Below are 27,569 nucleotides of genomic sequence, written 5' to 3'. Positions count from 1 at the left end.
GAGATCTGCAATGGGTTTCAGCAACATTTGGAGGAACGCTTCACCCAACTACCCAGACTACGTGGCCAGCAGTTTGGCAGCTATTTAGCTGGCTCGTTCCGCCTTACAGCGGCCCGAGCGGCTAGCTGCGAGGGGATGGTTACAGAGCATGAGGTCATTACTGCGTTGAAACAGATTGGCCACAACAAATCTCTGGGGCTCGATGATTTACCCTACGAACTGTTCTTGAGGCTGTCCCCCATGTTTGTGCCCCTTCTAATGGGCGTGTTTACCCACTGGTTTGCCCAGGGCCCAATCCCGAGGCAGGTTACCAAAGGAGTGGTCACACTTCTGAAGGTAAATCAACATGGAGGGGGGAATCTAGACGATTATAGACCCATAACTCTGCTTAACGCAGATTTCCAGATTTTGTCCCTCGTTCTTGCGAACCGACTGCAGGTTGTTATCAGTGACTTGGTCGAGCCGGATCAGAACTACGCTGTGAAGGATCAATCGATTCAGAACAATTTGCACTTGATCCGCACAATCATAGAGGGTTAAGAAGCCGACACGGAAGCTGCACTAATCAATTTAGATCAGTCCAAGGCGTTCATATGGTCGACCATGGGATCTTGAGATCTGTTGTAGAAACCGTCGGCTTTGGTCCGGATTTCCGCAAGTGGGTCTCTGCTCTGTATCGTGATCCCACAGTAGTGGTGCAAGTCAACGGTAGGTTGTCGGAGTTCTTTGGGGTCTCCCGGTTGGTGCGGCAGGGTTGGTGCGGCAGGCATTGGAGCCCTTCCTTCGCAAATTAAGGGACGAGGCAGCGAGACCAGTCTTGCGCGGCATAGCTCTACCTGCCGGCAAATTTGCCAGGGTGTCCGCGTATGCCGATGACGTCACTGTGTTCGTTGAGCAACGTATCGATATTAAAGTGGTGATAGAGGCAATTGCTGAGTACGAAGTTGTAACAGGGGCCGTGATCAATCGCAGCAAGTCCGTTGGCCTGCGGCTGGGTGCCTGGACCAGGGTAAACTCGCTTCTAGGTGCGTTCGGCTGGACTGATGACCCGGTTAAGATCCTCGGAGTGTGGTTTGGGCCGGACCTCCAGCTGGACCAGAATTGGTCAGAGGTACAGACGAAGGTCGAGTCGTCAGTATGGACTTGGATTCGGAGGAAATTGTCCTTGAATGGTCGTGCGGAGGCATGTGCAACGTACATGTTTCCGTTGATGCTTTACCATTTGTTTGTTCTTCCCCTGCCTGCGGATCGCTGTAAGGCTTTAGAGCGCCTCCTTTTCAAACTTCTTTGGATGGGAGGAAAGCCATATGTCTGCAGAGAGGTCTGTATGCAGAAACTTAGCGAGAGAAGATTGGGAATGCCTGACCTGCAAAGTCACAAGCACGCTGATAGACTGGCGTTCCTGAGTCAGACACTGATGGAGGAAACGCACTGGGTACCAGTCATGGAACAAGCTTTTCCATGGCTCATATCCAACCCTACCGCTGAAGTTCGCAGAAGACCGGTGGGGGAATGGCGTTTCCTGACCACTTAGGGCATTGTCGGGGTCCAGTGACCTTGCACAGCCTAGGAGGAGGCTATATGAGGAGTTAGTGGTGGGTACCGTGAAAGATCCGCTGGTGGAGCGACTGCATCTGTCGAGGAGGGAATTTCTCTCGCTGTGGAGTTGGGCGCCAGCCAGTAGTTACTTGAATAACGTTGAGTTTTCCGTCACATGGAGGCTAGTTTGGGACGCGCTGCCACTCTTCGGCAAACTAGCCAGAGATTTTAGGGATGGTGATAATTATTATCCCACGTGCCCACGCTGCAACGGCGAAGAGGAGAGAGGAGATGAGGGAACACGTGTTCTTTCATTGCAGTGGGGTGCAGAATCTCTGGGAGTATGTCGGAGAGGTAACGGCTCGCATCGACCCCGAGCGGTCGGTGCCACTTGATTTAGCGTACGTTGTTGACAATGTGGACCCGCCATTTACCAGGGAGAAATGGGCGGTGTTTCTTGCGATCCTAGCTGTAGCTATATTAGTGACGTGGGTTTCATGTCTGGGCATTGTCTATGGGGGGGGGGGGATCTGTTTCGAATCAGGATCTGGTCGTTTATTTTAAGCATCAACTTAAAATAAAGATTAGATGTGATTGGAAAAGATTGCACCGCATAGACTTTGATAGGAGATGTGTGCACAACACTAGCTTGTGCATTCGACGAGGCACTAGGTTCGAGTTCGTGTTTCCACCCTAGTGGTATTGGTCCTAAGGTGCTGGGGTTTATCTTTTTTCTTGGAACCCAGCCCTTTGGTTAATACAAGGTTTACCTTGTAGTATGGGTAGATAGGTAGTTAGGCTGTGTAACCACCAAGAGTGGAAAAGAAGTACTTTATTAGGGCCTAGACTAGGGTAAGTATGCGAGTTGATCCTGTTCCCCTTTATTTTTTCATCGGCACTAGGAGAGCTTCCAAAGATGCCCAGTCCACTTGTTTGTTTTGTCCCCAGCCTGTTTTTGCTCATTACGTCCCCAACCCCCTTTACTGGCCTTGGTGCCTAAGCTCTTTCGGACCCCAAATGAGGCTTTGGCAGTAGATAATGCCAAGGCCAGGGCTGAAAGGCTAAATAAATGCGTTCTCGGCATCATGCCGGGAAACGTCCAGAAGCAATCAGCTTTGATCAATATGGGGAAAACTCCTCTTATGACAATTGCTATTCAATCTGGACAATGGGGAGCTTGTTTCCCCCTCCCCAGCATCTGTTGGGGAAAAAAACAGTCAAATTTGGCTTAGCAAAAGTTAACTCCGTGACTTCTATTTGACTTCATTAATTAGGTCAAATAGAAGCAGCAGAGTTAAATTTTATTGCGGTCACCTGTCAATTCTGTTTTTAATAGTTAAATAAATAAATTCAAATGTTTCCATTGTATGTCGCGGTGGCCCAGTGGTTAACGCCGCATTTTTTTTTTCCCCTTCACACTTTAATTTCCAACTTTGCCTCAAGGGTTCGGGTTCGATCCTCATACTCACCTACCAAAACTTTTTTTTTATTTTACCCCCCCCCCCGGCCCCGGAGTTTTGATTTACCCAAAACCACATACACCTCAAAACACCCGGACATCGCCAGGTACCCTCCCACTAGTAAAATGATAATATTTAAAAATTATGTGAGTAGAAAACGCATTGTGGATGCGTTATCGGCAGCTTCCGTTACTCTCACTTCTCCTTATTTGTCCCTCAGTCCTCATTTTTTAAGGAGTGATTTTTCTGACAAACAGAAAAGAAAAAGCTGTTTTCTAGGTTGGCAGTATTTTGTGCGAACAGTTGGCAGAGATGGCGGATATTTTCTGTTTCTATGTCTATCCTTGTAGCCATGTCACTAGTAAGGGTGCTGGAGGTAAACGTTTTATCTGGGCTGATGTTATCCGCCTGATAGTCAGGGACCCAAACCTTGGATTAACCACTAAGGAGGCTGTCCTATCAGCAGGTGCAAAGTACTTGGGCTGCTGTATTGCCATTTGGCGAATGGATTCTGGACCATGCAGTAGCTTCTGGTGGGGCCTCTCGATGCCATAATAGTGGGTAATTGTTACGGCTTTACCTTATCATGTTCTACAAAAAGAAAAAAAAAATTGTTCGTTTCTTTTTCTCTCTTAGTTTCCCCTCTCTGTCTTGCTCTAAGTAAATCTGACGACCTAGTCCACAAATTCCAAAATTCCATCATGACAAGTTTCAAGAAAAAATACACGATTAAACCCGGTTCTCCAACTTCCAACGTAGACCCCTACTACCATGTCTCCTTCTCCAACATCAGGGGTCTACATTCTAACCTTCCAGAGGTTGAGACTAAACCAGACCTTTTATTTTTAAGCGAAACTGGCATTGGACAGGCTATTTCCCTAGAAGAGTTTGCAATTAAAAGTTACTCTAACTTAACTTCTAAATCTGACCCCCAAGATCACCATGGGCATGGAATATGTGCCTATATTAAAGATAGCTTTCCATGTGGTAGGGACATCTCCAGAGAAGATCCTAACTTACCCTATATGTGCTTCCGGGTTGCATTAGCTCACACTACTGCATTTATATTTACTCTCTATCACCCCCACAGCAGCGGAGTTACTATCTTTAAAAGCATATCTGAGAAAATTGACCAAGTCCTATCTGCTTATCCTTCAGTTAACATTCACGTATGTGGAGACTTCAATGTTCACAACATCGAATGGTTAACCCACTCACACAATGATGAGGGGAGGTTCTGTCATGATTTCTCCATTGATTATGACCTCACTCAGATTGTTCACAAACCCACCCGTGTGCCCGACAATGACGACCAGTATGCAAGTCTACTAGACCTTTTTCTCACAACTTGCCCTGAACTAAGTTCAGTTTCTGTTCTGTCTCCTCTTGGATCTTCCGACCACTCTATTGTATCAATTAAGATAAAAATGAAATGTAATAAATCCCCAGACATACCTCTCCATCATACAGTATATCGATACACTAAGGCTGACTGGGATAGCTCCCGTACATTTAATGTTTAAAAAGGATGTGTCCTCTACAGTATCAGACCTGACGGAATGGTTAATTGTAGGTATAGACCGTTTCATACCCTCGAAAAAGTTCCAGCAAAAACCTAACAGCCAGTCATGGTTCTCTCCAGAATGTGCTGCTGCCATTGCGCACAGAAATCACTTTTTCAACTGCTTCCAACGTAATAGATGTATGGAAACTAAAGCCGCTTTCAGGACTGCCAGCAACCATTGTAAGAAAGTTGTATGCTCAATCCGTCAAGTCCAAAGTAGCTGAGCAGCGGCTTGGTTCCCACCAGTTTTGGCAAAGAGCAAACAGAATCCTGAACAGAAGCGTGTACTCTATCCCAACTATCATCAATGGACCTGAGATAATCTCGTCAGCATCAGACAAAGCCAAACTCTTTGCCAAGAACTTTGCAGCTAATTCTACCCCTTGTGACCAAGGCCGCCAACCCCCAATATTTCCTCCTGTATCAGAAAACATGCTATGTGATATGCATATATCTGTACGTGATGTTGCCAAGCTAATCAAAAACCTTGATTCCAGTAAAGCAACTGGCCCTGACGGTATTCCAATTATAGTACTCAAAAAACTTCAACCAGAACTAGCGCCCATACTTACAAAACTGTTATCTTAAGGAAAATAGCAGAGCTGGGACTACCGATTGACGATCGGTAGATCGGTACTACCGGCGGTAGATGTTTGCTACCGATACCGATCATTCGGTATTTTGAAAAAACTACCGAATACCAATACCGATTGTCAATCGGTAGAACGGTAGATTCAAAAAGCGAGCACGAGACATTTTTTGTTAAAACTTCAAAGAAGACGACGTCGGCATTGGCAAAATGAAATGGACAAGTCTCAATTAGTTCAAGTGCACTTATGGGAAGCAGTTAGCAGGAGATTCCAGGAATTTGACGTCATCACGCTTAGCCAATCACCGGCCGTTCTGAGGCCACCATGACCTACAAGCTAAATCACGTATTTATTTATTATTTAGTTTCTGTGTAGTTCGTTAGGTTAGGTTCCAGTTGTCATAAACATGAGGAGGTTCCTGACCAGTAGCCCGGTCCCCGGCCCCAGAACGCAGTCCCATACCCAGGAAGAGAGAACCATCAGCCGCAGCAGCCTCTCGGATGCCTCAATTATCAGGTAGTTAAAACTTAAATGATTTTTTTTTTATCTAAAATGATTTAATCTATACTTTAAAATAATTATAGTAATGCTTTATAAAGAAAAAAGAATAAATAAACGCTTAATTTGGTGAGTCAAAAAACATGTGCATGTATATGTGTGTGTATGTGATATATATATATATATATATATATATACGGCTCCTTGTAATTAAATCTCTCTACCTCTCTTTTATGTGTATGTGTGCGTGTTTGTGAATTTAAAATCTTTTATCTTTTAAAAAAGGCCTTTTTTCAAAAGACGTTTTGTTGAAACTGTTAAATAGTTTTGTCTCTTGCTTTTCATAAGGCACTTTGTTAAATTTAAATTGAACAAAAAATAAATAAATAAAATAAAAGTCATTTTCTTTTTTATCAGAAAAGTTCTGATTGACAGTTTTTACTTTGTTAAAAAATTGAAATTTAACTAAAAATGTTAGTTATCCAGCCTACCACCTGGAGGACACCAGGAGCCTCTCCGTGGCATCTTCCATGTCCACCAGTAGCCTGGAAACCTTGGACAGCAGCAGCGTGGACATGATGAGCGCCATCGGCGAAGAAACCTCCGACCACGAAGAGACCCAGGGAGGGGAACAGGCCTTGAACGGCGAGGAGGAACTAAAGGGCTCTCTTCAAGGCATTAAGGAGTAAGTTGGAATTTTTAAATTTATGTTTTATCACTTTATAAGCTTTATCTTAATGCAACTGCATTTAAGAAGTGTTTAAGTTTTTAATTTCTTTAATCTTTATCTTTTGTTTCAGTTTCTTCAAGTTTTACAAGCTGCTGAGCTCCCAGAAGGGCAGTAAGTTAAACAATAAGATGCTGCACAAGGGGATGGCCAGCTGCTGCAAGTGCCCCCAGAAAATAAGGTTCGACAGCGAGTCGAGGGGAAACCTTAAAAAGCATTTCAAGACAAAGCACCCCTCTATGCTGTTGTCTCTGGACGAAGCCATGTCCCTCAACCGGTTTAAGCCGATGAACAGGGTAGAGAAGACCATTCGCCAGATCACACCGAGGGAGGCGACGGAGAGGCCCACGAAGCTGTCGCAGGAGATGGCCCAGCAGGCCTACATGGTCTGGTTCGCGGAGGGCCTCAAGCCCCTCTGTGACACCGAGGACGAGGCCACGAGGACCTTCTTGAACTTCCTCAAGCCAGAGTTCAAGATGCCGTGCAGAAAGACCCTCACCAAGCGGCTCAACAAGTACGCTGTTCAGGTAAAAAAAAAATTGAACTATTAAAATTTAAACTAGGTAGTTGAAAGTAAGCTTAACTTTAAAAATGATTTTATTTTTTTTTAAACTAGGAACATATTATTTATTAACTTAAAGCTTTTTTAAAGTTACATTTAAGGGTATTTTTTTGTTTTAACTTCGTTAAGTTTTAATTTAATAATTTATAACTAAAAGCAAAACTTTTTTTATTTTTTAAAGAGTATTCTATCAAGTCTAATTTCCTTGGCAGGTCAAGGATGAGGTCAGGGCCACCCTGCAGGACGTCGACCTTGTAGCCACCACCGCCGACTCCTGGACATCCCACAGGAGGGCCTTTCTCGGCTGCACGGCGCACTGGATCGACCCCATCACTTTGGAGAGGAAGGCAGCAACTCTTGCGTGCAGGGAGCTGATGGAGAAGCAGACGGGATGATTTCTGGCAAGGAACTTGTCTGACATCTTCGCGGAGTTCGACATCAGCAACAAGATCACCCACTGCACCACCGACAATGGGCGCAACTATGTGGCAGCCTTCGAACACTTTGCCGCCGACACCACCACCAGGCCAGAGTTGACAGAGAAGCAGCTCGAGGAGCAGACCGACGAGGCGATCGTCAACAGTGAGGTCGTCAACGTCTCGGACATGCTGCGCAACAGGGGGGATGATGAGTCACAGCTTCCGCAACATTTTAAATGCAATGCTCACACTCTCAACCTGTTGGCCACGACGGACGTGGCAAAGGTGCCTGAGTGGAACACTGGGTCCAGGGCTGTCTTTAGGAGGCCTGGGGCCAAGGCCCAGGCCCTGTGGAACCTGCAGAATAGGTCCTCTGTCTACGCAAATAAAATAAAGGAGGCTCTGGGTGGCAGAAGGCTCATCACCCCTGTAGCTACGAGGTGGAGCAGCTACTTCAACTCCATGAAAGCCCTCATGGAGCTTGGAGCTTGTGCTGGAGAAGCAGGATGCCAAGGTTGCCATCAACCACATCCTCGCCGACCAGGGCTCTGCCGGCTTCGATCCGAAGGATGCCGAGATCATCAAGGAATACGTGGATGTAATGGAGCCTGTCACCACCTGCCTAGACAGGATGCAGTCAGACAGGTGGGCCTACATGGGCAACCTCCTGCCCGACTTGATGCTCCTCAAAAAGAAGCTCCAGCAGCAGCAGAGCCGCAACCTCAAACACGCCAAGAAGCTTGTGGACTACCTCCTCGATCAGGATAACCTCACTAATGGCTTTGCCAACAGGTAAGATAAAATCCCCTGTAAAAACATTTATAAAATTTTAAAAACTTGTAAAAAATTCTTAGCATTTTTAATTTTATCTTTTATTCAAAACTAAAATTTAAATAAAAAATATAATTAAGTTGTTTAGATAAAACTTTAAAGAAATGATTGATTTTAAAGAACTTTTATAAATAAAAACTTATATGTGCTTTTTTTTATTAGATTTGGTCACCTGTTCACGGAGGAGAACCTGCTGATGGCCACCGCCACCCACCCAGCTCACACTCTCCAGGCCATCTACCGCCTTGCGGAGCAGGACTACCCCACCATCAAGGAGAGGCTTGTTAGGGAGTTGGTCGACATCATCAGTCCAACCCCTACGCTGGAGGCTGCTGCTGATCAGGGTTGTTCGGATCAGTACTTCTGCTATGATGACCTCTATGGGCCTTCGACTTCCACCACCCCAGCCAACAACTCTACGCTGGAGGAGGCCATCAAGCTGGAGGTCATCAACTGGGTCAGGGCCAGGGACCACGTCGTCAGGAAGGAGCAGTTTCCTGTCGGCCACCGCGATGCCTGGGTGAAGTTGTTTATCAAATACAACACCTCCTTGCCCAGTTCCGCTGCCGCTGAGAGGTTGTTCAGCATCGCTGGCGACATCCTCCGCCCCAAGAGGTCCTCCCTGACTGCAAACAACTTTGAGCAGTTGGTAATGTTAAAGGGCAATAGCAAGAGATTTAAGAGCTTCCTCAAGAAGGACCTCAAGGAAAGTGTTGACACCGACCTGGAGTAGGAGGCTCAAGACGACTGAGTGAGAAATTCATTTATTAAATAAGTTATGATGGATTTTAACAGCATTGGGGGAAATGCCATTATTGAAATAGAGGGACTTTTTTTTTTTTTAATCAAAAAGAAATACTACAAAGTCTGAAAATCTAATCTCCAAAACCAGTATGTAGTTCAAAATTATTTGAACCAAATGAAGGGGGAAGCGTATGAAGAAAAAAAAGAGGGGGGGGGGGGTAAAAAGAATTAAATTAACGAAGATATCTTTCGGCCGATACTTTTCAACTTTAACATCGGCAGGTTTAAAAGATTAAAAAAAAATATATCGAAGTCAAAAGACCAGAATTAACGAATGAGGGGGGCGTTAATTCTGGTCTTTAGAAAGATATCTTCGTTAATTTAATTTTTTTTACCCCCCCCCCCCCGTTTTTTTTCTTCATACGTTTCCCCCTTCATTTGGTTCCAATAATTTTGAACTACATACAGGTTTTGGAGATTAGATTTTCAGACTTTGTAGTATTTCTTTTGGATTAAAAAAAAAAAAAAAAAGTCCCTCTATTTCAATAATGGCATTTCCCCCAGTGCTGTTAAAATCCATCATAACATTTTGTACCCATAAAAATCTTTTTAAATAAGTTATGTATTTTTAAACTTAAAAATTGTATTAAAGGTACTAATTTACTTCTATTCTTAAATTAACCTAAGTAGCAGAGAAATAACTTAAAAAGTGCGTTATGGGCCTTTAAAAGCATTTTTTATTATATAGAGAGCTTTTTTAATCTACCGATACCGATCTACCGAATACCGATACCGGCGGTAGATTTCTGAAAATCTACCGATCTACCGATACCGATTGGACACAGCTCGCTACCGAATACCGATACCGGCGGTAGATTTTTTCTACCGAATCCCAGCTCTGGAAAATAGCTTCCATCACCCTGGAAAATTTCATCAGTATGCCCTGTATTGCATCAGCAGTGAGATATCTACTGGATCAATAGAAAGATCCCACCATTTTTCATCCCCCTCTCAGTACAGGCCAATAAGTCTCCTGTGCGTCATGAGTAAGTTGCTAGAATCTGTGTTAAATACAGAAGTAATCAACCATCTCAACAAAAATAACCTTCTTAGTGACACTCAATATGGTTTCCGTTCTGCTAGATCTACAGCAGATGTGCTTACAGTTATATCTCATAGGAATATCTAAGGCCTTTGATAGGGTATGGCATAAAGGTTTACTTCACAAGACCTCTAATTCGTTTCGCAACTATGGCAGTCGATTACCCCACACGTCGAACTTCTAAAGCTTGAATTTGTTTCACAACTACGGCAGTTGATTAACACACACGTCGAACTTCTAATCACACTGATGCAGTTGATACACACTGTCCTCGATCTTCTGAACATACTCCTTTTATTGTCCAAGCGTTCGTCATCAGCCAATCGGCGGCCAGGAAAACAGTCACATGAGGCCTGACGTCATCGCTCAATAATCTTACAAAAACCACAGCCGCCATTTTTAATTTCTGCCCTCCCTGTGATCCTCCCAGCAGATAAGACAACATGCGCAGACACGTGGTCGCTTTCTTCCTTCATTCTGTTCGACTTTACACCCCCCCCCGGTCTCAAGATTACACATGTGGCATTGCGGCCGCGGTTGTTTGTTACGAGCACTCCTACGGAGGGGGATTAGCTGGACTTCTTCATCTTCATCAGGGCTACTTGGATCAGTGTCCACAGTCCTACTATCTGGCTGCACTCCATCTTCACCCGAGCTCTCAGAAGGGGTAACAGACCTGTCGCCATTAACGTTGCCAGCAGTCCTTCCATCAAGCTGGGCTCCATCGTCATTGGGGCTCTCAGAAGTGGCGCTGGAACTATCGCCATCTGTGCTGAGGTTCTCAGCCATGTCATCACGGCAATGGGGCATAGGTCAGATCCACATTTCATCATTGGCTGATTCATCACTTTTGCTGTTCGCCATTTGGTTTGTATCAAGGGCGGGCCGGACATCCCTCACATGCCGTGGAGTACCATCAACCAGCACAGCCTGCTCACTAATTATGCTGGTGATCTGTCCTCTTCTGAAACTGGTCGTACATCGGTTATTGGGAGGCCTTACCCAGGAACAGGTACATCAAATCTGTTGCCAAGGCCGCTGGAAAAATGGTGGGATCTTTCTATCGATCCAGTAGATATCTCACTGCTGATGCAATTCTCTATCTATATAAGAGCCAGGTACGTCCAAGGATGGAATACTGTTGCCACATCTGGGCAGGAGCTGCTAGAAAGAACTTGTCCTGCCTTGATAGAGTTCAAAATAGACTTCCTTTTCTCTTCCCTGCAACCTCTATCTCACAGAAGAGATGTTGCGAGTTTGTCTCTGATGTATTGTTATTTTCATGGAAAGTGTTCGACTGAGCTTCAGTCTATGGTCTCCCCTTGCCAAACTTTCACAAGAAACACTTGTCTAGCTGAAAACACTATCAATAATTCCCCCCACTCTTTATCTGTGCCTAAACCTAAACGTAGATTCCATGAACAAAGCTTCTTTCTTAGAACCGCACGCCTGTGGAATTGTCTTCCGTTTTCCTGCTTTCCAGCTGACTACAATATGGTTGTCTTCAAGTCTAACATAAACAAGTTCTTGATGAGCCGTTCCATATAAGTTAACAAATTTACCGAATTTTCATTACTATATTGTTCAATTTCTACTGTACCCTCTTTAACCCTTATCCTTAAATGGCATCTTGGCCTTGATAATGTAGTGATATCTGTGTGGAAAAAAAAGTTCTCTTTGGTCTGTGGCCATGCGTAATCAGGCGACTTACGCCATTATAGCTGATTATATAACGAAAATAATCCCTTAGAAAAATATTAATATCTCCAAAACTATTAATTTGCGACGGATATGGTTTTCAGATTCTTTTTCAGCACACCGAAACTACAAAAAAAAATATTTTGTTTTCTATTAATTTGAGTTCACATTTTTTCTAAAATTTTACCAATACCCAGGCTTGCTGCTATTAACTTTATTTTATTTATTTTTCACTCGAAAAATAATTTAAATGTTCACACAAGAAAATTGACAAAAAGAAAAAAACAAACAAATTGAAGTATTTTTTTAAAGATTTAGCATAATTTAACGAATTTAAAAGTAAAATTAGTTTAGAGACTTCAAAAACTAGATTCGAAGTAGATTTCAACAATAACACTAATACAATTAACAACTACTTGGCCTTCGGGACAGGGGTTGGGAGGGTCCTCTAATCACCCCCGCCCCCCCCCATTATTGTACCATTTTTATTGTTATCTTTTTTTGTTTTTACACGTCAATAAAAAATGTTTTAAAAATTGGGAGTTAAGTAGGATGTCCCCCAGTATGAAAGGGTGAATGCGGTATTATGGTGAAAGATACTAGCTGGGAGAAACTTTTGATTTTGTTTAGTTCTGGAGTGACAAGGATGACCAACGACACCCACAATCCCCCCCCCTTTTGAGTTGGCCAGGTGCCTACGTTTTGGTAAATATCCAGATACGCTACTACAGAACACCAACCACTCTGATTTGTTTTTTTTACAGGTAATTGAGGTCGCTGACAACGAATCTGATAGTCAAACTTGGGGAAAATTTACCGTTTGCATGGTATTTACCCCTGAACCCACGAACTACTTTCCACCATTTTGCAGCTTCCGTTTATGCTACGCGCATGCACGCTGTAGCATAAACGACGGCTTCACCAAGCAAACTACGTTGGGGGGAGGGGATTTTTTTTTTTCCAGGACATAGAATTTTCTAATTTTCAAAAATACATTATAGCACTTTTTGGGTGGAAAATTTAAAATTAGCTGAAAAAGAAATAAAACAAGAAAAGGAAAGCACTCCAAGTTGGAGTAGGGGGGGGGGGGGTAATTTATCTGTGTGTTTTTTTGTTTTTTTTTTACCTGGAACATAGAATTTTCAAATTTTCAAAAAGTAACGCACCGACATTTACCAATTAGAACACCATTTAACATTTTCCGAAGATTTTACTGTTGTAAACATAACACTGAGTTATGTACCCTTAACCCGAGCTCTCCAGGAAGGAGGGAGAAAAAGGACTGTCATGGCGGACCCAATAAAGGTACACATGTACGTCGCTTATCGAGGCTAACTACTGTGTCTTGTTGTCTTTCCCTTATGAGTGAAGTCCTTCTCTCTTAATTATACATGGTGTCAGGAGTCGGATAAAAACAAAAATAACGAAACAAAGGAAAAATACGACCCATCCTTAAAATAAAACATGAAAATACGTATGAATGATGAAGGACGCACCCTCACCATGTGGTAAACTTTTTTCGTTTCTTTGTTTGTTTTGTTTTTAATATCCAGTCAGTATACATATTCAATACTTTTTGACACTCTAGTTAAACACAAATATGTCTAACCCAAACGAAGCTTCACCAAAACATGCCGAAATCGACCCAATTTCTTTCATGTTACAACTCACCATGCAAGAACAGATGACGAACCTCATGGCACGCCTTCTGCCCACCGGGCAACACGCCCCCACCCCATTGTCGCGCCATTCACGGGTGAAGCCCGAGCGACCAGTAATAGAACCTGACTCGTCAGACAATAAATGGATCGTTTTTAAGGATGCATGGCTTCGTTATAAGGAGATGACACAACTTAACGACCCCACAGAAATCCGGAATGAGTTACGATCTGCATGCAATTCATCTGTCAATGAGATGTTATTCAATTTTATTGGTCCGGATGCCCTGCATAATGCTACAGAGGAGCAGCTACTGGAATATATTAAATCCGTTGCCGTGAAAACCGTCCATCCCGAGGTATACCGTCAGCAGTTCTTTGTAATGAGGCAAAGTGATGGGGGAGACTATCACATCCTTTATTTCCCGGTTGAAATCACAAGCGATGCTCTGCGCTTTCAATTGTGGCAACCAGCAATGTACAATGTCATTTTCCGAAGACATGATCAAATCTCAAATCATTGCCGGATTACGGGACACCTCCCATTAGAGCAAAATTTTAGCAGAGATTACGTCCCTGCCAACTCTAAATGACTTAACTAGACATCTCTTGACTCTAGGATCTACCGCCAGAGCATCAAATCACTTCCGACCAGCAGAGATCACACAAGTGGCCCAATTTAAATCTGCGTCATCAAGAAAGTTTCCACCACCAGACAAGACCAAAAATGATAATGGCAAATGCAAAGGTTGTGGACAAAAGGCACACCCAAAAGGACGAAGACAATGCCCCGCTTGGGGCAAATCATGCCACAAATGTGGCAAAGAGAACCACTTCTCAACCACATGTCATGGCACAGCATCGTCAAATGCCATAATGGGAGACTACCCAAATGACGGCCAAGATGAAGATTCTTCGTTCATATCGACAATGACTGTGCAACCTAAATGACTAGAGGAAGAAGAGGGGATCCCGTATGGGTCATGGACCAACAACAAGTTCACACCAAGCCGACCAGAGCCACCTCCATTTTTCAATGTTACTATCACATTAGATACAAAGGCCCACCAACATCTCGGATGATTCAGACATATAAATATGAAACACCAACCCGTCCAATTGCTCGCTTTGGCAGACACAGGAGCTCAGACAAGTACAGCTGGTGTGGACTTATTGAACAATCTGGGGTGCACTTCTGAACATCTGCTGCACACCAGACATCGGTTACGTGCCGTTAATGATGACAACCTGCCCATTAAGGGGGCCTTAATTGCCACGATGTCACTCGGTAAGGCAACATGTTCGGAGGTGATATACATCAGCCCAAGGGTTAAGGGCCTGTATATATCACAAACGGCCCTGAAAAAACTCAAAATTATCAACGACGACTTTCCAGCACAAATTAATAGTCTGGTAGCTACAACGAAGATGGACCACAAACCAACTGACCGAATGTCAGCCCCATGCGGATGCCCATACAGATCACCGTGCCCACCACTGCCAGACAAGCTCCCGTTTCCTGCCACACCGGAATATCGAGGAGAGATAGAGAGCTGGATCAAATGCTATTTTGCCAGCAGTGCATTTAATACATGTACACACCAGAAATTGCAGACCATGACCGGAGAACCGCTTACTATCACATTCCTCAACAACCACCAACCTAAGGCTGTTCACAAACCAATCCCTGTCCCTCACCACTGGAAAGAAGCTGTCAAATCCCAGCTTGATGCAGACGTAGCACTGAACATTATTGAACCAGTGCCAGCAGGGACACCAACGACATGGTGTTCGAGAATGATCACCGTGCCCAAAAAAGATGGCAGCCCACGTAGAACGGTCGACCTCCAAAATTTAAATGCAATGACAAGACGAAAAACACACCACACACCCTCCCCATTCAATCTTGTCAATACGATACCGAAAAAAGAAAACTATTCTGGATGCCTGGAACGGATATCACAGTGTTCCTCTGGCTGTAAAGGCACGGGATGCCACCACTTTCATAACAGAATGGGGCAGATACAGGTATTTGCGAGCCCCCTCAAGGGGTCCAAGCGTCCAATGATGGTTACACAAAGAGATTCGACACCATTACAGAAGGTTTCCCTTGTGTTGCTCGCCGTGTGGACGACTCTATCTTGTGGGATGATGATATGGCACTATCCTTTTGGCACACCGTTAGATACATCATACTATGTGCTGAAAATGGAATAGTATTTAACCCAGAAAAATTCCAATTCACAATAGACAATGTAGAGTTTGCTGGCTTCGACATCAGCTTAACATGGTACAAACCATCTCAAAAATTACTTGAGGGCATCAGAAACTTCCCATCACCGACAAACATTACAGGAGTTAGACCTTTCTTTGGTTTGATTAACCAAGTTTCATATGCGTTTGCCCAAGCACCCATCATGTCACCCTTCAGAGAACTACTGAAACATAACAGCAGGTTTTACTGGGACGATACATTGGAACAACTCTTCCAGCAATCCAAGGAAACAATCCTAGAAAACATCCGGGAGGGCGTTCGAACATTCGAAATAAATCGCCCAACATGTCTGACTACAGACTGGAGTCGAACAGGAATAGGATTTACCCTACTCCAAAAACATTGTGCATGCCCGTCCACAATGGACCACCGTTGTGGGCCAGGACATTGGAAAGTTGTATATGCTGGCTCCCGATTCACAAGACCTGCTGAGAACCGGTATGCACCAATTGAAGGGGAAGCTTTAGCTATAAAGTTTGGATTGGAAAGCTGCAAAATGTTTGCTTTAGGCTGCCCCCACCTGATACTTGCTATTGATCACAAACCCCTTGTGCCGATATTCAATGATCGTAGCTTGGACGAAATAAAAAATCCCAGGATTTTAGATATCAGAGAGCAGACCCTGATGTACCAGTTCAGGGCCATATCAATACCAGGCGACGCCAATGGTGGAGCAAATACCATGTCCCATATCCCTACACATACCACCAAGGTCGCAGCAGCGGAATTGGATAGCATGGAAGAAGTGTTGCAAGCTGGAATAGAATCCCGATACAACCAGGAAACATCTATCAAGATGGTGCGCATACAGCAAGAAGCCGCGATGGATCACCAATACATGAACCTCGTGGAAACAATAGAACAAGGATTCCCTGAACACAAGGATCTTCTACAGCCAAATATTAAAGAGTTTGGGAATATGCGAAGCGACCTATACACAGTTCAGTCTCTAGTATTCAAGGAAGGCCGCATATTAATTCCAAAAAAACTACGTCGCGAACTCATCGACCAACTCCATGTTGGCCACCAGGGGGTCAACAGTATGAGAAGCAACGCCAGACAACGTTTTTTTTGGCCTGGTATGGGAGCACAATTGCAGGAAAAGCGCAATCAGTGCAAGCACTGTAACGAAATTGCCCCATCAAACCATAAAGAACCTGCAATGGAGCCTGTCCACCCAGAATACCCTTTCCAGTCGACAGTAACAGATATTTTCAACATGGCGGGACGGAAATATATGATATATGCTGACAGATATTCAGGTTGGACAGAGGTATCTTCAATGCAACAAGACGCCAGGATCTCCACAGTATGCAACATCTTGCGCAGGTATTTTGTGAATTATGGTGTGCCGGAGGAAATTGCTTGTGACGGTGGACCCCCCATACAACTCTGATGAGTGGAGGACATTTCTCAAAACATGGGGCATATCCCTCCGAGTCTCGTCGGCATATTATCCACAAAGCAATGGCAGAGCTGAGGCAGCTGTCAAGCATATGAAGAGGATATTAACAACAAATGTTAGCCCCAATGGTTCACTGGATACGGATGAAGTGGCAAAAGCACTGCTACTCCATTGCAACACACCACCACCTGACATAGGTTTTTTTTTTTTTTTTTTTTTTTACAAAGGCATCACCACATTATCAAGGCTCAGAAGCCACTCAAGGATAAGGGTTAAAGAGTGTACAGTAGAAGTTGGTCAATATAGTAATCATTAGTAATGAAAATTTGGTAAATTTAATAACTTATATGGAACGGCTCATCAAGAACTTATTTACCTTAGACTTGAACACAAGCATATTGTAGTCAGCCGGAAAGCAGGAAAACGGAAGACAATTCCACAGGCGTGCAGTTCTAAGAAAGAAGCTTTGTTCATGGAATCTATGTTTAGGTTTAGGAACAGATAAAGAGGTGCGTCACCATCAGAACTTCTATTCGCTCGTCCCCTGAATGACCACATACCAAACCCCACAAAATTTCGCCGTGAATGGTTGGAACTCGCCGACATGCGCGAGAGGGCCATTAACCAGCGTTTCCTCAACAACATGAAACACACTGAAAACAGGCAACAACTCAACCCACTAAGAATTGGGGAACATGTGTCAATTCAAAACCAACATGGACACAAACCACTGCGCTGGGATAACACCGGCACGATTGTTGAAACTCTCCCCCACAGACAATACCGTGTATTAGTTGATGGCAGCAGAAGAACCACACTCCGAAACCGCCGTTACCTTCACAAAATAAGCACGGATAGCCGCAACCTGGCTCATGATGACACCCTACCAAATGACCTACCAAACAGAATCAGGATCCATTCCCCACAGTCACCTACAAACTCAAACCCAGTACGCCCAGACAGCCAACAACACCCTCAAATACAAATAACACCAACCCCACCTTCCACACCAGGTACTCAAATAAAGAATGAACCCCTGAAAATGACAGATACAGGGCAGAATGAAAGATCTGAAGCTAGGTCTAGACCTATCCGTAACAGACGATTACCGTCTAGATTTAAGAACTTCCAGCTTAGATGATAATAATAATAATAATAGTGGTAATAATAATAATGATAATAAAAAAAAAATTAAAAAAAGACTTTAAATAAAAAAAATAAATAAATAAAAATAACATGTAAACATAACACTGAGTTATGTACCCTTAACCCAATAAAGGTACACATGTACGTCGCTTATCGAGGCTAACTACTGTGTCTTGTTGTCCTTCCCTCTTAACTGTGTACATTGAGGGGCGCGCGTGCCCCAACATCACATCCGCCCCCCCCCCCCGCTCAAGCCACATAAGTTCTATAATTGAATCCCCCTCCCGCAAAAAAAGAATGAAAAACAAAGATGTTTGGTGCTTATGTTTTTGTAAACCACATTAAAAACTACGCGAGACAAAAAAAAAAAAAAAAAGTCCCCGAATTTGTTGTATTTTTCTTTAACTGTAAGTCATTAAAAAAATGTCAGTCCGTAATTTTTTGATTGGTACGCCATGTGAGAAGGCAGTTTGCTAGGTGAAGCAAGCTGTCGTTCATGCTGCAGCGCACACGGAAGCTGCAAAATGGTGGAAAGTTATTCGTGGGTTCGGGGGTTAATACCATGCAAACGGTAAAGTTTGACTATCAGGTTCGTTGTCAGCGACCTCAATTACCTATAAAAAAACAAATTAGAGTGTTCGGTGTTCTGTAGTAGCATATCTGGATATTTACCTAAGTTTTTTGTTCATTGTATTTTTCGCATGAATAAAAGATTTAATATCTCGAGTTTGTATTACTGTACACATAGATTCGAAAAAGTTGTCAAAAAACAAATATATAACAAATAAATGTTATCAAAGGCAAGATAAGTTACTTTTCTACCAAACTGGATATAATTTTCGTGTTTTTATTCAATTTAACATGTTTATTCAGCTCGAAAAACATGCAGTGTTTACCGAGGTATTGGAAAATTCAAGATGGCGGCCGATTCTCTCGTTAACAGGGTAAGTTCAGGAAAAGGTGTTATAAATAATAAACTAGACAAAATACTATTAAAAACCACCGAATATATGTCAAGTTATGTCACGGTAACATATATTAAGCGAATTTCTAACAGTATTTTGTCTAGTTTATTATTTATTACACCTTTTTCCAAACTTACCGTGTTAAAGAGAGAATCGGCCGCCATTTTGAATTTTCCAATACATCGCTAAACACTGTATGGTTTTCGAGCTGAATAAACATGTTAAATTGAATAAAAACACGAAAATTATATCCAGTTTGGTAGAAAAGTAACTTATCTTGCCTTTGATAACATTTATTGGTACTCCTGCAGTATTTTACCCACCGATTTCACGATCTTAGCCGAGCGTTGACGAACGCTTTCGGCGTTAACGCCGACGAAAGCCGAGAATTCGGAGCTACGGTAGGTGTATCAGAATTTTTGTAGGAATTTTTGACACCCCTAACACGAAACTGAGAATAAAATATAAAAATCTCGTAATTTCTCTTTTTAAAGTGGGTTATTTATTTTCTTTATGGATTATACTTCCAAAATAAACTATTAAAGTTGTTTTAAAAGTAATAGAAATTTTTTTTTTTTTAACAGTAATGAATTTTGCTCCTTTAATTGAAAAAAAAAATTAGGGCTTGAATTACATTTTTCGAGGAGTTATAAGCTTGGAAAGATGGGATGGAATTATTCACTATTTTCACGAAATTTCTGATACACCTAGAGAAGTACTACAACTTCACTAGTCTACCACCGGCCAATACTGACTTCCACACAAGACCACTGGTCAAATCCCCATCGAAGGAGCTACGGTGCAAGAACGCTAAAAGTATGTGAATAGCAACAACATTACAAGGAAAAGATATTACACACACACAACAAAATGGATAAAATTAATACAAAAAATTTGGATAAAATAAATCACAAACACTTACCGTAAGTGTTTTTAAAGTAAAATAAATTTATTTTGTTGAATATTTTTTTGGGGGGGTCATTTTGTTTTCCGATAGCTTTTTTTTTGGGGGGGGGTAAGCAACAGTAATAAACACTTCAATGTTTTTTTTTTTTTGCTTGTTTTTAACAAAACGTTATTAAACAGTAACAACAATGTTTTTTTTTTCAGTAATGTTTGTAGGGGGGGGACAACAATTACTGTTTATCTTTAGTTCCGACTGGAAGATTTTCTACTGACTGTAGAGGCAAAGTAGGGAGCAAAGGGTTTTCAGAGGATGTGGAAAGAAGCTCCTTCCCAACCGGGTAGCCTTCCGCGATTTGATATCGCTAAATTAAATAGCTGAAATGAAAGGCTGTGTATTTTTACTTTGAACAATAAAATAACTGAAATTAAACGCTATGTGTGTAATTTCAATGAAAATTATTCGTCTGCTGTGCGTTCGTTTGAAGCGCCCTGATTGGCTGATAGAGTATCGTACCGCTCGCCATGTTCCGGCGTTTTCCGACGGATGTCGATCAACGCTCGGCTAAGATCGTGAAATCGGTAGGTAAAATACTGCAAGAGTACACATTTATTTGTTATATATTTGTTTTTTTTGACAACTTTTTCGAATCTATGTGTACAGTAATACAAACCCAATATCTCAAAGTGTAGTATCTGTTCTTCATGTGCGGCACTTCAATTTCTTGTTCTCTGTCAGTGGGGGAGAAATCCTTCACGACTGAGACAATTTTTATTTTTGTTCCTTATCTCCACGTTAAAAAACGACCCTGGTGTCTAACTCTGTCCCGTGGGGAGGCATTGTAAATAGGTGCAATTATTTGCTAAACTAACAAAGTAGAGATGATAAAAAAAAATGGATTCTTTAAAATACGACTGCTTTCCTATAGAAAACAGATGTATAGAAACAGATAGAAAACACAGAAGAGTTCCACTTCTGTAAAGAAAAAGCGGCATAACCGTGTCATCCTCTCTTTATCACTCTTCCACATGGTGGCCGCCATATTGGCAATTTTCTATTTGAGTCCTTACCAAGTTTATCGGTGAAAGAAGATAAAATCTGACTGCTTCCATTTAATAGTGACCAAAAAGAAAAGAAAATGTCGAAGCGTGGAAATAAGGACAAGGAAGATAAACTTACTAGAATCGCTATTGTCAGTAATGACAAATGCAAACCTAAGAAATGCCGGCAGGAGTGTAAAAAATGCTGTCCCGTGGTTCGACTTGAGAAATTGTGTATCGAAGTGTCCCCAGCTGACAAAATCGCCTATATTTCAGAAGAACTGTGTATAGGTTGTGGTATATGTGCAAAGAAGTGTCCATTTGAAGCCATCACCATCATCAATTTGCCCAGTAATCTGGAGAAAGACACCACTCACAGGTATAGTGCTAACTCTTTCAAATTACATCGTCTCCCCATACCAAGACCTGGAGAAGTTTTGGGTTTAGTCGGTACGAATGGTATTGGTAAATCGACCGCTCTGAAGATTCTCGCCGGTAAACAAAAACCTAATCTCGGTAAATATAACGAGCCCCCAGACTGGACTGAGATCCTCACCTATTTCCGTGGTTCGGAATTGCAGAATTATTTCACTAAAATTCTAGAAGACCATATCAAGGCTATTATCAAGCCGCAATATGTTGACCAAATCCCGAAAGCTGTCAAAGGTTCTATACAACATCTTCTTGACAAGAAAGACGAGAGGAACAATCAAAATCTAGTTTGTGAACAGTTGGATTTGACACACGTACGAGATCGAAATGTCGAAGATTTATCTGGGGGAGAACTCCAAAGGTTTGCCTGTGCTATGGTATGTATTCAAGAAGCTGACATATTCATGTTTGATGAACCCTCAAGTTATTTAGACGTAAAGCAACGTCTTAAAGCTGCTCAGGCTATACGTGGCCTAATAAACCCAGATAAATATATAATTGTGGTGGAGCACGATTTGTCTGTATTAGATTACCTCAGTGACTTTATATGTTGTCTGTATGGAGTTCCTGGAGCATATGGAGTGGTTACCATGCCTTTCAGTGTTCGGGAAGGTATTAATATCTTCTTGGACGGCTTCGTCCCAACCGAAAACTTGCGTTTCCGTGAGTCGTCACTCACCTTTAAGGTTGCGGAAACCGCACTGGAAGAAATCGTCAAGCGATCTTGTCGCTACGACTACGGTAACATGAAAAAGAAATTGGGCAACCAATTCTCGCTGACTATCGAATCCGGCCAGTTCTCCGATTCTGAGATTCTGGTAATGCTGGGCGAGAATGGGACTGGCAAAACTACATTCATAAAGATGCTTGCTGGCAGGCTCCACCCCGACGAGGGGGACACGTTACCTTTGCTGAACGTGAGTTACAAACCGCAGAAGATCAGCCCCAAACACCAAGGGACCGTAAGGCAGCTTCTTCATGACAAAATTCGGGATTCCTACATTCACCCACAGTTTATAGCTGACGTGATGAAGCCTCTTCAAATCGAAAGCATCATTGATCAGGAGGTTCAGAATCTTTCTGGGGGAGAGTTGCAGAGAGTTGCTCTGACTCTCTGTCTCGGAAAACCGGCAGACGTTTACCTTATAGACGAACCCTCAGCCTATCTTGATTCTGAACAGCGTTTACATGCGGCTAAAGTTATTAAACGGTTCATTATGCATGCCAAAAAGACAGCTTTCGTGGTTGAGCACGATTTTATTATGGCCACCTACCTTGCTGATCGGGTTATTGTTTTCGAAGGGATACCATCCGTCGACACGAAAGCTAATTCTCCACAGTCTCTACTGAAGGGCATGAATGACTTCTTAAAATCGTTGGATATTACATTCAGAAGGGATCCAAATAACTTCAGACCTAGGATCAACAAACTCAATTCCGTAAAAGACGTCGAACAGAAAAAGAGTGGAAATTACTTTTTCTTAGAAGATTGATTTTTTTAGTGAACAGCAATTCCATAGTAAAAAAAATCCAGTTTTATTTACAGAGACTAAAAAATAGTAAAGACCAAAAAAATGAAACATTCAAATATATCAAGAAAATGATACGAAGGATGTTGTCGAAAATACCATTTTTTTTTCTTTTTGTTTAGGAGCAGATAATAAATAAACAGTCATAATACTTTACCATTGTCTGTAAACATTAATTCAAGCCCAAATTACTTTCTATTCGGCAGTTTAAAGGCTTCAAAGTCAGTTTAAACACCCCGATGTCAACCATTGGGTTTTCTATTCATAATGGATAAAATCTGATTATGTCGCATTATTTAAATATTATTAGTAATTGTTACATTTTAGTTGGAAAAATTAGTTAAAACAATTTTTGGTTAATATTAGTTGTAATCGTGTTAATTACCGTAAATATTGGTTCTGAGTAAAGTAATCCATGGACAGTAATCGATTAGATACCTTACTTCCTGTGACTAAACAAACTAATATTGACGGTACCAGCACAGACTTATTATTTTTTTGACGCAAATAGATCACAAATGAGTAGGTAAAACAAAATAGTGTTTTTGACTAATTTCCCAACATCAAATAATTTGTCATGGGTAACGTATACTAAAATATATTAGTAAACGTTATTATTGACAAACATATAAGACTAGATAATAAAAAAAAAAATTACAGCATATTTTAAATATCAGAACGATGTTCTAATCTTAATATATACGTGTGTATTATCGTGGCACTTGGGAGTAATTTCGAATCCTTTAAACTAGTGAAAGTTTGTTATTTAATAGCAAACGTTAGGTATTATGATTGATTTTTGTTTTAAATCGAATGAAAAGCTGAATTGTCATTGTCGGCTAATGTAATCAACAGTTCCAAAGATATTTTTACTTTGATTCCAATAAAGGCAATGATTGTTTGTTATTTTTGGATATTATTCTTATTTTGGGGTCAAAGATTCATTTTGAATAATAACAAACATTTTTTTGTTTTGGGGGATATTTTAAAATCCACCGATCTCTACAAAAAAATCTCTGTATTTAATAAAAAAAAACTGGAAAAAATCATTGTGGAAAATAAAAATTATAAAGAAATTTTTGAAGTTTGTTAGTTAAAAACTAATGAAAGAAATTGAATTTTCATTGTGAAATAAATACTTTTGTTTATTCTTTCAAGACTGTCAAAAATGCAAATAAAAAGACAAAATAGTAAAACGACATACAAACACACCCATTTTACTTGTGAATTTGCTTAGAATGTTTTTGTATCTTTCTAGACGTATATTCCTTCCTAGTAGGAAATCCCTACTATGCCAATATATTTGACCCTAATTTCCCCACAATAACAAATAAATCAACGAACACATTTGAAGGAAAAAGTGATTAGAATCACCCTCCAAGCAACTTTATTTTATAGAAACACTGTTTTAGTAATAAAAATAAAATATTAAAACAAAAACTACATGTGAGACAACAAAAAATATAGTCGCTACGAATAATTGAAGAAATAAGTTAGCTAAGAAAGAACTATAAATTCATAATCTATCCCTTAGCTATCCTCTTATTCGACTTGATGAAGATAGCGACTTTTTTTTTTTTTTTACTAAAAAATGTTTTAAGCAAAAAATGTTTATTTGCTTATTTTATGGAGCTATTTTGTTCAAATAATTCATTTTTTTTTCTACAGAAATAACATTTTTTGTGCTTAAAACATTAAGAGATTTTATCTTGGTGCTTATTCAGATTTAGCGCTTATAGCCATAATCAAAAGTAAAAAGAAATGTCTGTAAATGAAGATTGCCAAAAGTAGGTAAATTGATCAAATAAACTAAGAAAATAAAAATGTAGGATTTTTAGTGATTTTACTACTATTGAATTTTCTCCATTTTTTTTTTTATTCCATCGGATTTAATCATGGCTGATGAAAACACTACAACTCGCTTTTCGTAAAATTTGATTTTCTTGAATAAAAAAAAAACTACTTGATCAAATTACGTGATTTTTAATATTTCATTTGGTATTTTTTTACATTAAGTCCACCTCCAAAAGTTTCTTTAAAATGACAACTTATGACACATAAGTTGTCATTTTAAAGAAACTTTTGGACTCTGCTCTGGTACTTGTACAGTTTAATCAAGACATTATAAAATGAAAATATCGAAAAAAAAAAAAAAAAAAAAGGCTATATTGTACGTATCCGTTTTGAACTGAAGATCTCCGAAAAAAATTTCACTTAATTTGATCGAGTAGTTTTTTTTAATCGTATTTCCAAGTTTAATTAAAGTTTTATGTTTTTTATTCAATTGTAAGGTTGAAGTATAGTATACAAAACACCCTCCCCATGTTAAGAATGGCTTTTTAAATAATAACGTTATTATTTACGTCCGGATCACTCTGCACTAGTACCTTTTTTTACAGCGGAAAACCCCGTTTTTATGACAGCACGTTGAAGGTAAACATCTTTGAATTTTAAAAAAAAATTTGTTGGAATTTTTAGAAGGCACCACGGGAGATAACTCCGTTTAAAGCGTAGACATTCCCTCCCCATCTTTAATACTAGCTTTTCTTCCTAAAAATCGAATCTTTTGCTCGGTATCATAACAAAATATTTTTTTTTTTTTTTTTTTTTTTTTTTTTGAGAACTTCATTCCATAATGGATAGGTACAATATAAACTTTTTTCGATATTTTCATTTTTTAATGTCCTGATTAAACTGTACAAGTACCGAAAATCTCATTTAAATTTTTTGCAGAGAGATATAAATCCAACGTAAACGCTATTGTAATTCCTGACAGCCAGTTTTTTCACAACCGAGGAATTAGTAATGCGCATACGTGTAAAACAAAAGTTACGATTTTTTTCACTTCTTCGAGTAATTTCATGTTAAGAACGATTTTCGGAATAGATACCCCTAACCTCCCCATTTTAAGAACAGCTTTCGAATGTGAACGAGGAGTTGGACTTAAATCTTATATTCAGCATAGTTGAAAACCTGTAAAAGTCGTCATTTTAAAGAAAATTGTGGAAGTGGACTTAATGTAAAAATTTACCTTTCATTTTTCGTTCTGACTAGTATATACATCGTACAGATCTTGATTTTATATTTCTTTTTTCTTTTTTTTTTTTTACTCGGTGGTCACCACTTATCAAGGCCCGGAAGCCACTCAGGGATAAGGGTTATTGCAAGTACAGTACGTTAGTGTGGAGATTTGATGAAGTGTTTACTTAAGGGGGTGGTTCATTAGGAATTTGTTAACGTTGGACTTGAAGACATCCAGGTTGTAGTCAGGTGGGAAGCAGGCAGACGGAACAGAGTTCCACAGGCGTGCAGTTCTAAGAAAGAAGCTTTGTTCATGGAATCTATGTTTTGATTTAGGCACAGATAAAGAGTGGGGAAAATTTTTCACAGTGGATTCAGCTAGACGGGTGTTTTTCGTGAAGGATTGGCGAGGGGGGACCAGAGATTGGAGTTCAAACGAGCACCTGCCATGGAAATAATGATAAAAATTCTAAATTTCAAGTTACTTAAGGTACTTTTGCAGATATATTTTTAGGCACCCTGTGAACACCCTGAAAAATATTTTAGAATAAGGATAAGGTTCGTATATAAACGTTTCAGGATAGTTAACTAGACCATTTTTTTAAAATTAATTTTGAAGGAGAGAATATCATGAATGTTTGGACGATTGTGTATTATTTTACGACCTTGCCAGTTTGGCTTAGGGTTAGTGGCTTAAGTTGACTGCCCTAAAAAGTTAGAATGAAATTATAAAATATTTTTCTCCTTTCCGCCTAGTTTTTCAGGATGTTTACATGTTTTAACTAAAGGTTATCTCTTTATTTGTTTTCTGTGCTTAAAATATAATAAAATGAAATAATTTAATTCACATCAATTTTAATAATTTACACTTTTTCCCACTTGAGTGACCTAGTTTTCTTTCCATCAAAGTTTAGTGCTTTTTTTTTTCTATTCAATGAGGTTCACCAAGAACGATAACTACCATGATATTTCAAACTTATCTCCCTTGTTTGTAGCCATCACATGATTTCGCCTTCATAACGTTTTAAGAAATTCTCTATTTTTAATGTTTATATTATCATCATCATAATATACGCATTCCCTTGTTTACAAAAACTTTCTATAGTATTGACGATAGGGAAATTTTAATATACGGATGACCAACAAATTTTAATATACGGATGACCAACAAATATATATATTGCTTTTTTTATTCAATAGTAAAATGATATAACTTTTATAATATTTTTATGATTTCTGATTAAAAAAACAAAAAAACCCTTCATTTTATTACAAAAACTATTTTTTAAAGACTATTTTGAAGATGTTTGAAAAAATCAGTTCATAATATATTTTTATCATAAATAAAAGTTCTATTATGTTTAAATTTAAAAAAAAAAAGAATACAAACACCTCGTTCGATTTAAAAAAAGAAAAAAGTTAATAAATATATTTTTATTATAAAGTATAAGTATTTTTAT

At 40.3% G+C, this 27,569-nt stretch overlaps 3 protein-coding genes across 3 annotated transcripts; all 3 read left to right on the top strand.

The window, feature by feature from the left end:
* Nucleotides 1-6,151: 6,151 nt before the first annotated feature.
* On the top strand, nt 6,152-7,825 carry LOC145254610 (uncharacterized). Its single transcript, XM_080113222.1, has 3 exons — nt 6,152-6,336; nt 6,452-6,905; nt 7,153-7,825. Exons 1-3 carry the CDS (start codon nt 6,182-6,184, stop codon nt 7,333-7,335), a joined length of 792 nt encoding a protein of 263 aa, XP_079969348.1. The 5' UTR covers nt 6,152-6,181; the 3' UTR covers nt 7,336-7,825.
* Nucleotides 7,826-7,933: 108 nt separating this feature from the next.
* LOC145254611 (uncharacterized) lies at nt 7,934-8,927 on the top strand. The gene is made up of 2 exons (XM_080113223.1): nt 7,934-8,151; nt 8,353-8,927. The coding sequence occupies exons 1-2, from the start codon at nt 7,961-7,963 to the stop codon at nt 8,921-8,923; spliced, it is 762 nt and encodes a 253-aa protein (XP_079969349.1). The 5' UTR covers nt 7,934-7,960; the 3' UTR covers nt 8,924-8,927.
* Nucleotides 8,928-19,754: 10,827 nt separating this feature from the next.
* On the top strand, nt 19,755-24,164 carry LOC145254889 (ATP-binding cassette sub-family E member 1-like). Its single transcript, XM_080113804.1, has one exon. It carries the CDS (start codon nt 21,226-21,228, stop codon nt 23,050-23,052), a length of 1,827 nt encoding a protein of 608 aa, XP_079969930.1. The 5' UTR covers nt 19,755-21,225; the 3' UTR covers nt 23,053-24,164.
* Nucleotides 24,165-27,569: the final 3,405 nt, after the last annotated feature.

This window comes from Euprymna scolopes, chromosome 30, assembly GCF_053919585.1.
Source record: "Euprymna scolopes isolate OS-2025 chromosome 30, ASM5391958v1, whole genome shotgun sequence".
NCBI classification, from domain to species: Eukaryota; Metazoa; Mollusca; class Cephalopoda; order Sepiida; family Sepiolidae; genus Euprymna; species Euprymna scolopes.
This window is presented reverse-complemented; position numbering and strand designations above follow the sequence as displayed.

Excerpts from the sequence above, each read along its gene's own strand:
- LOC145254610 (XM_080113222.1), top strand. The coding sequence starts at position 6,182 with ATGTCCACCAGTAGCCTGGAAACCTTGGACAGCAGCAGCGTGGACATG. Across the intron at positions 6,337-6,451 it reads TCTCTTCAAGGCATTAAGGA|TTTCTTCAAGTTTTACAAGC; the intron begins GTAAGTTGGAAT and ends CTTTTGTTTCAG. Across the intron at positions 6,906-7,152 it reads TCAACAAGTACGCTGTTCAG|GTCAAGGATGAGGTCAGGGC; the intron begins GTAAAAAAAAAA and ends TTTCCTTGGCAG.
- LOC145254611 (XM_080113223.1), top strand. The coding sequence starts at position 7,961 with ATGGAGCCTGTCACCACCTGCCTAGACAGGATGCAGTCAGACAGGTGG. Across the intron at positions 8,152-8,352 it reads ACTAATGGCTTTGCCAACAG|ATTTGGTCACCTGTTCACGG; the intron begins GTAAGATAAAAT and ends TTTTTTTATTAG.
- LOC145254889 (XM_080113804.1), top strand. The coding sequence starts at position 21,226 with ATGTCGAAGCGTGGAAATAAGGACAAGGAAGATAAACTTACTAGAATC.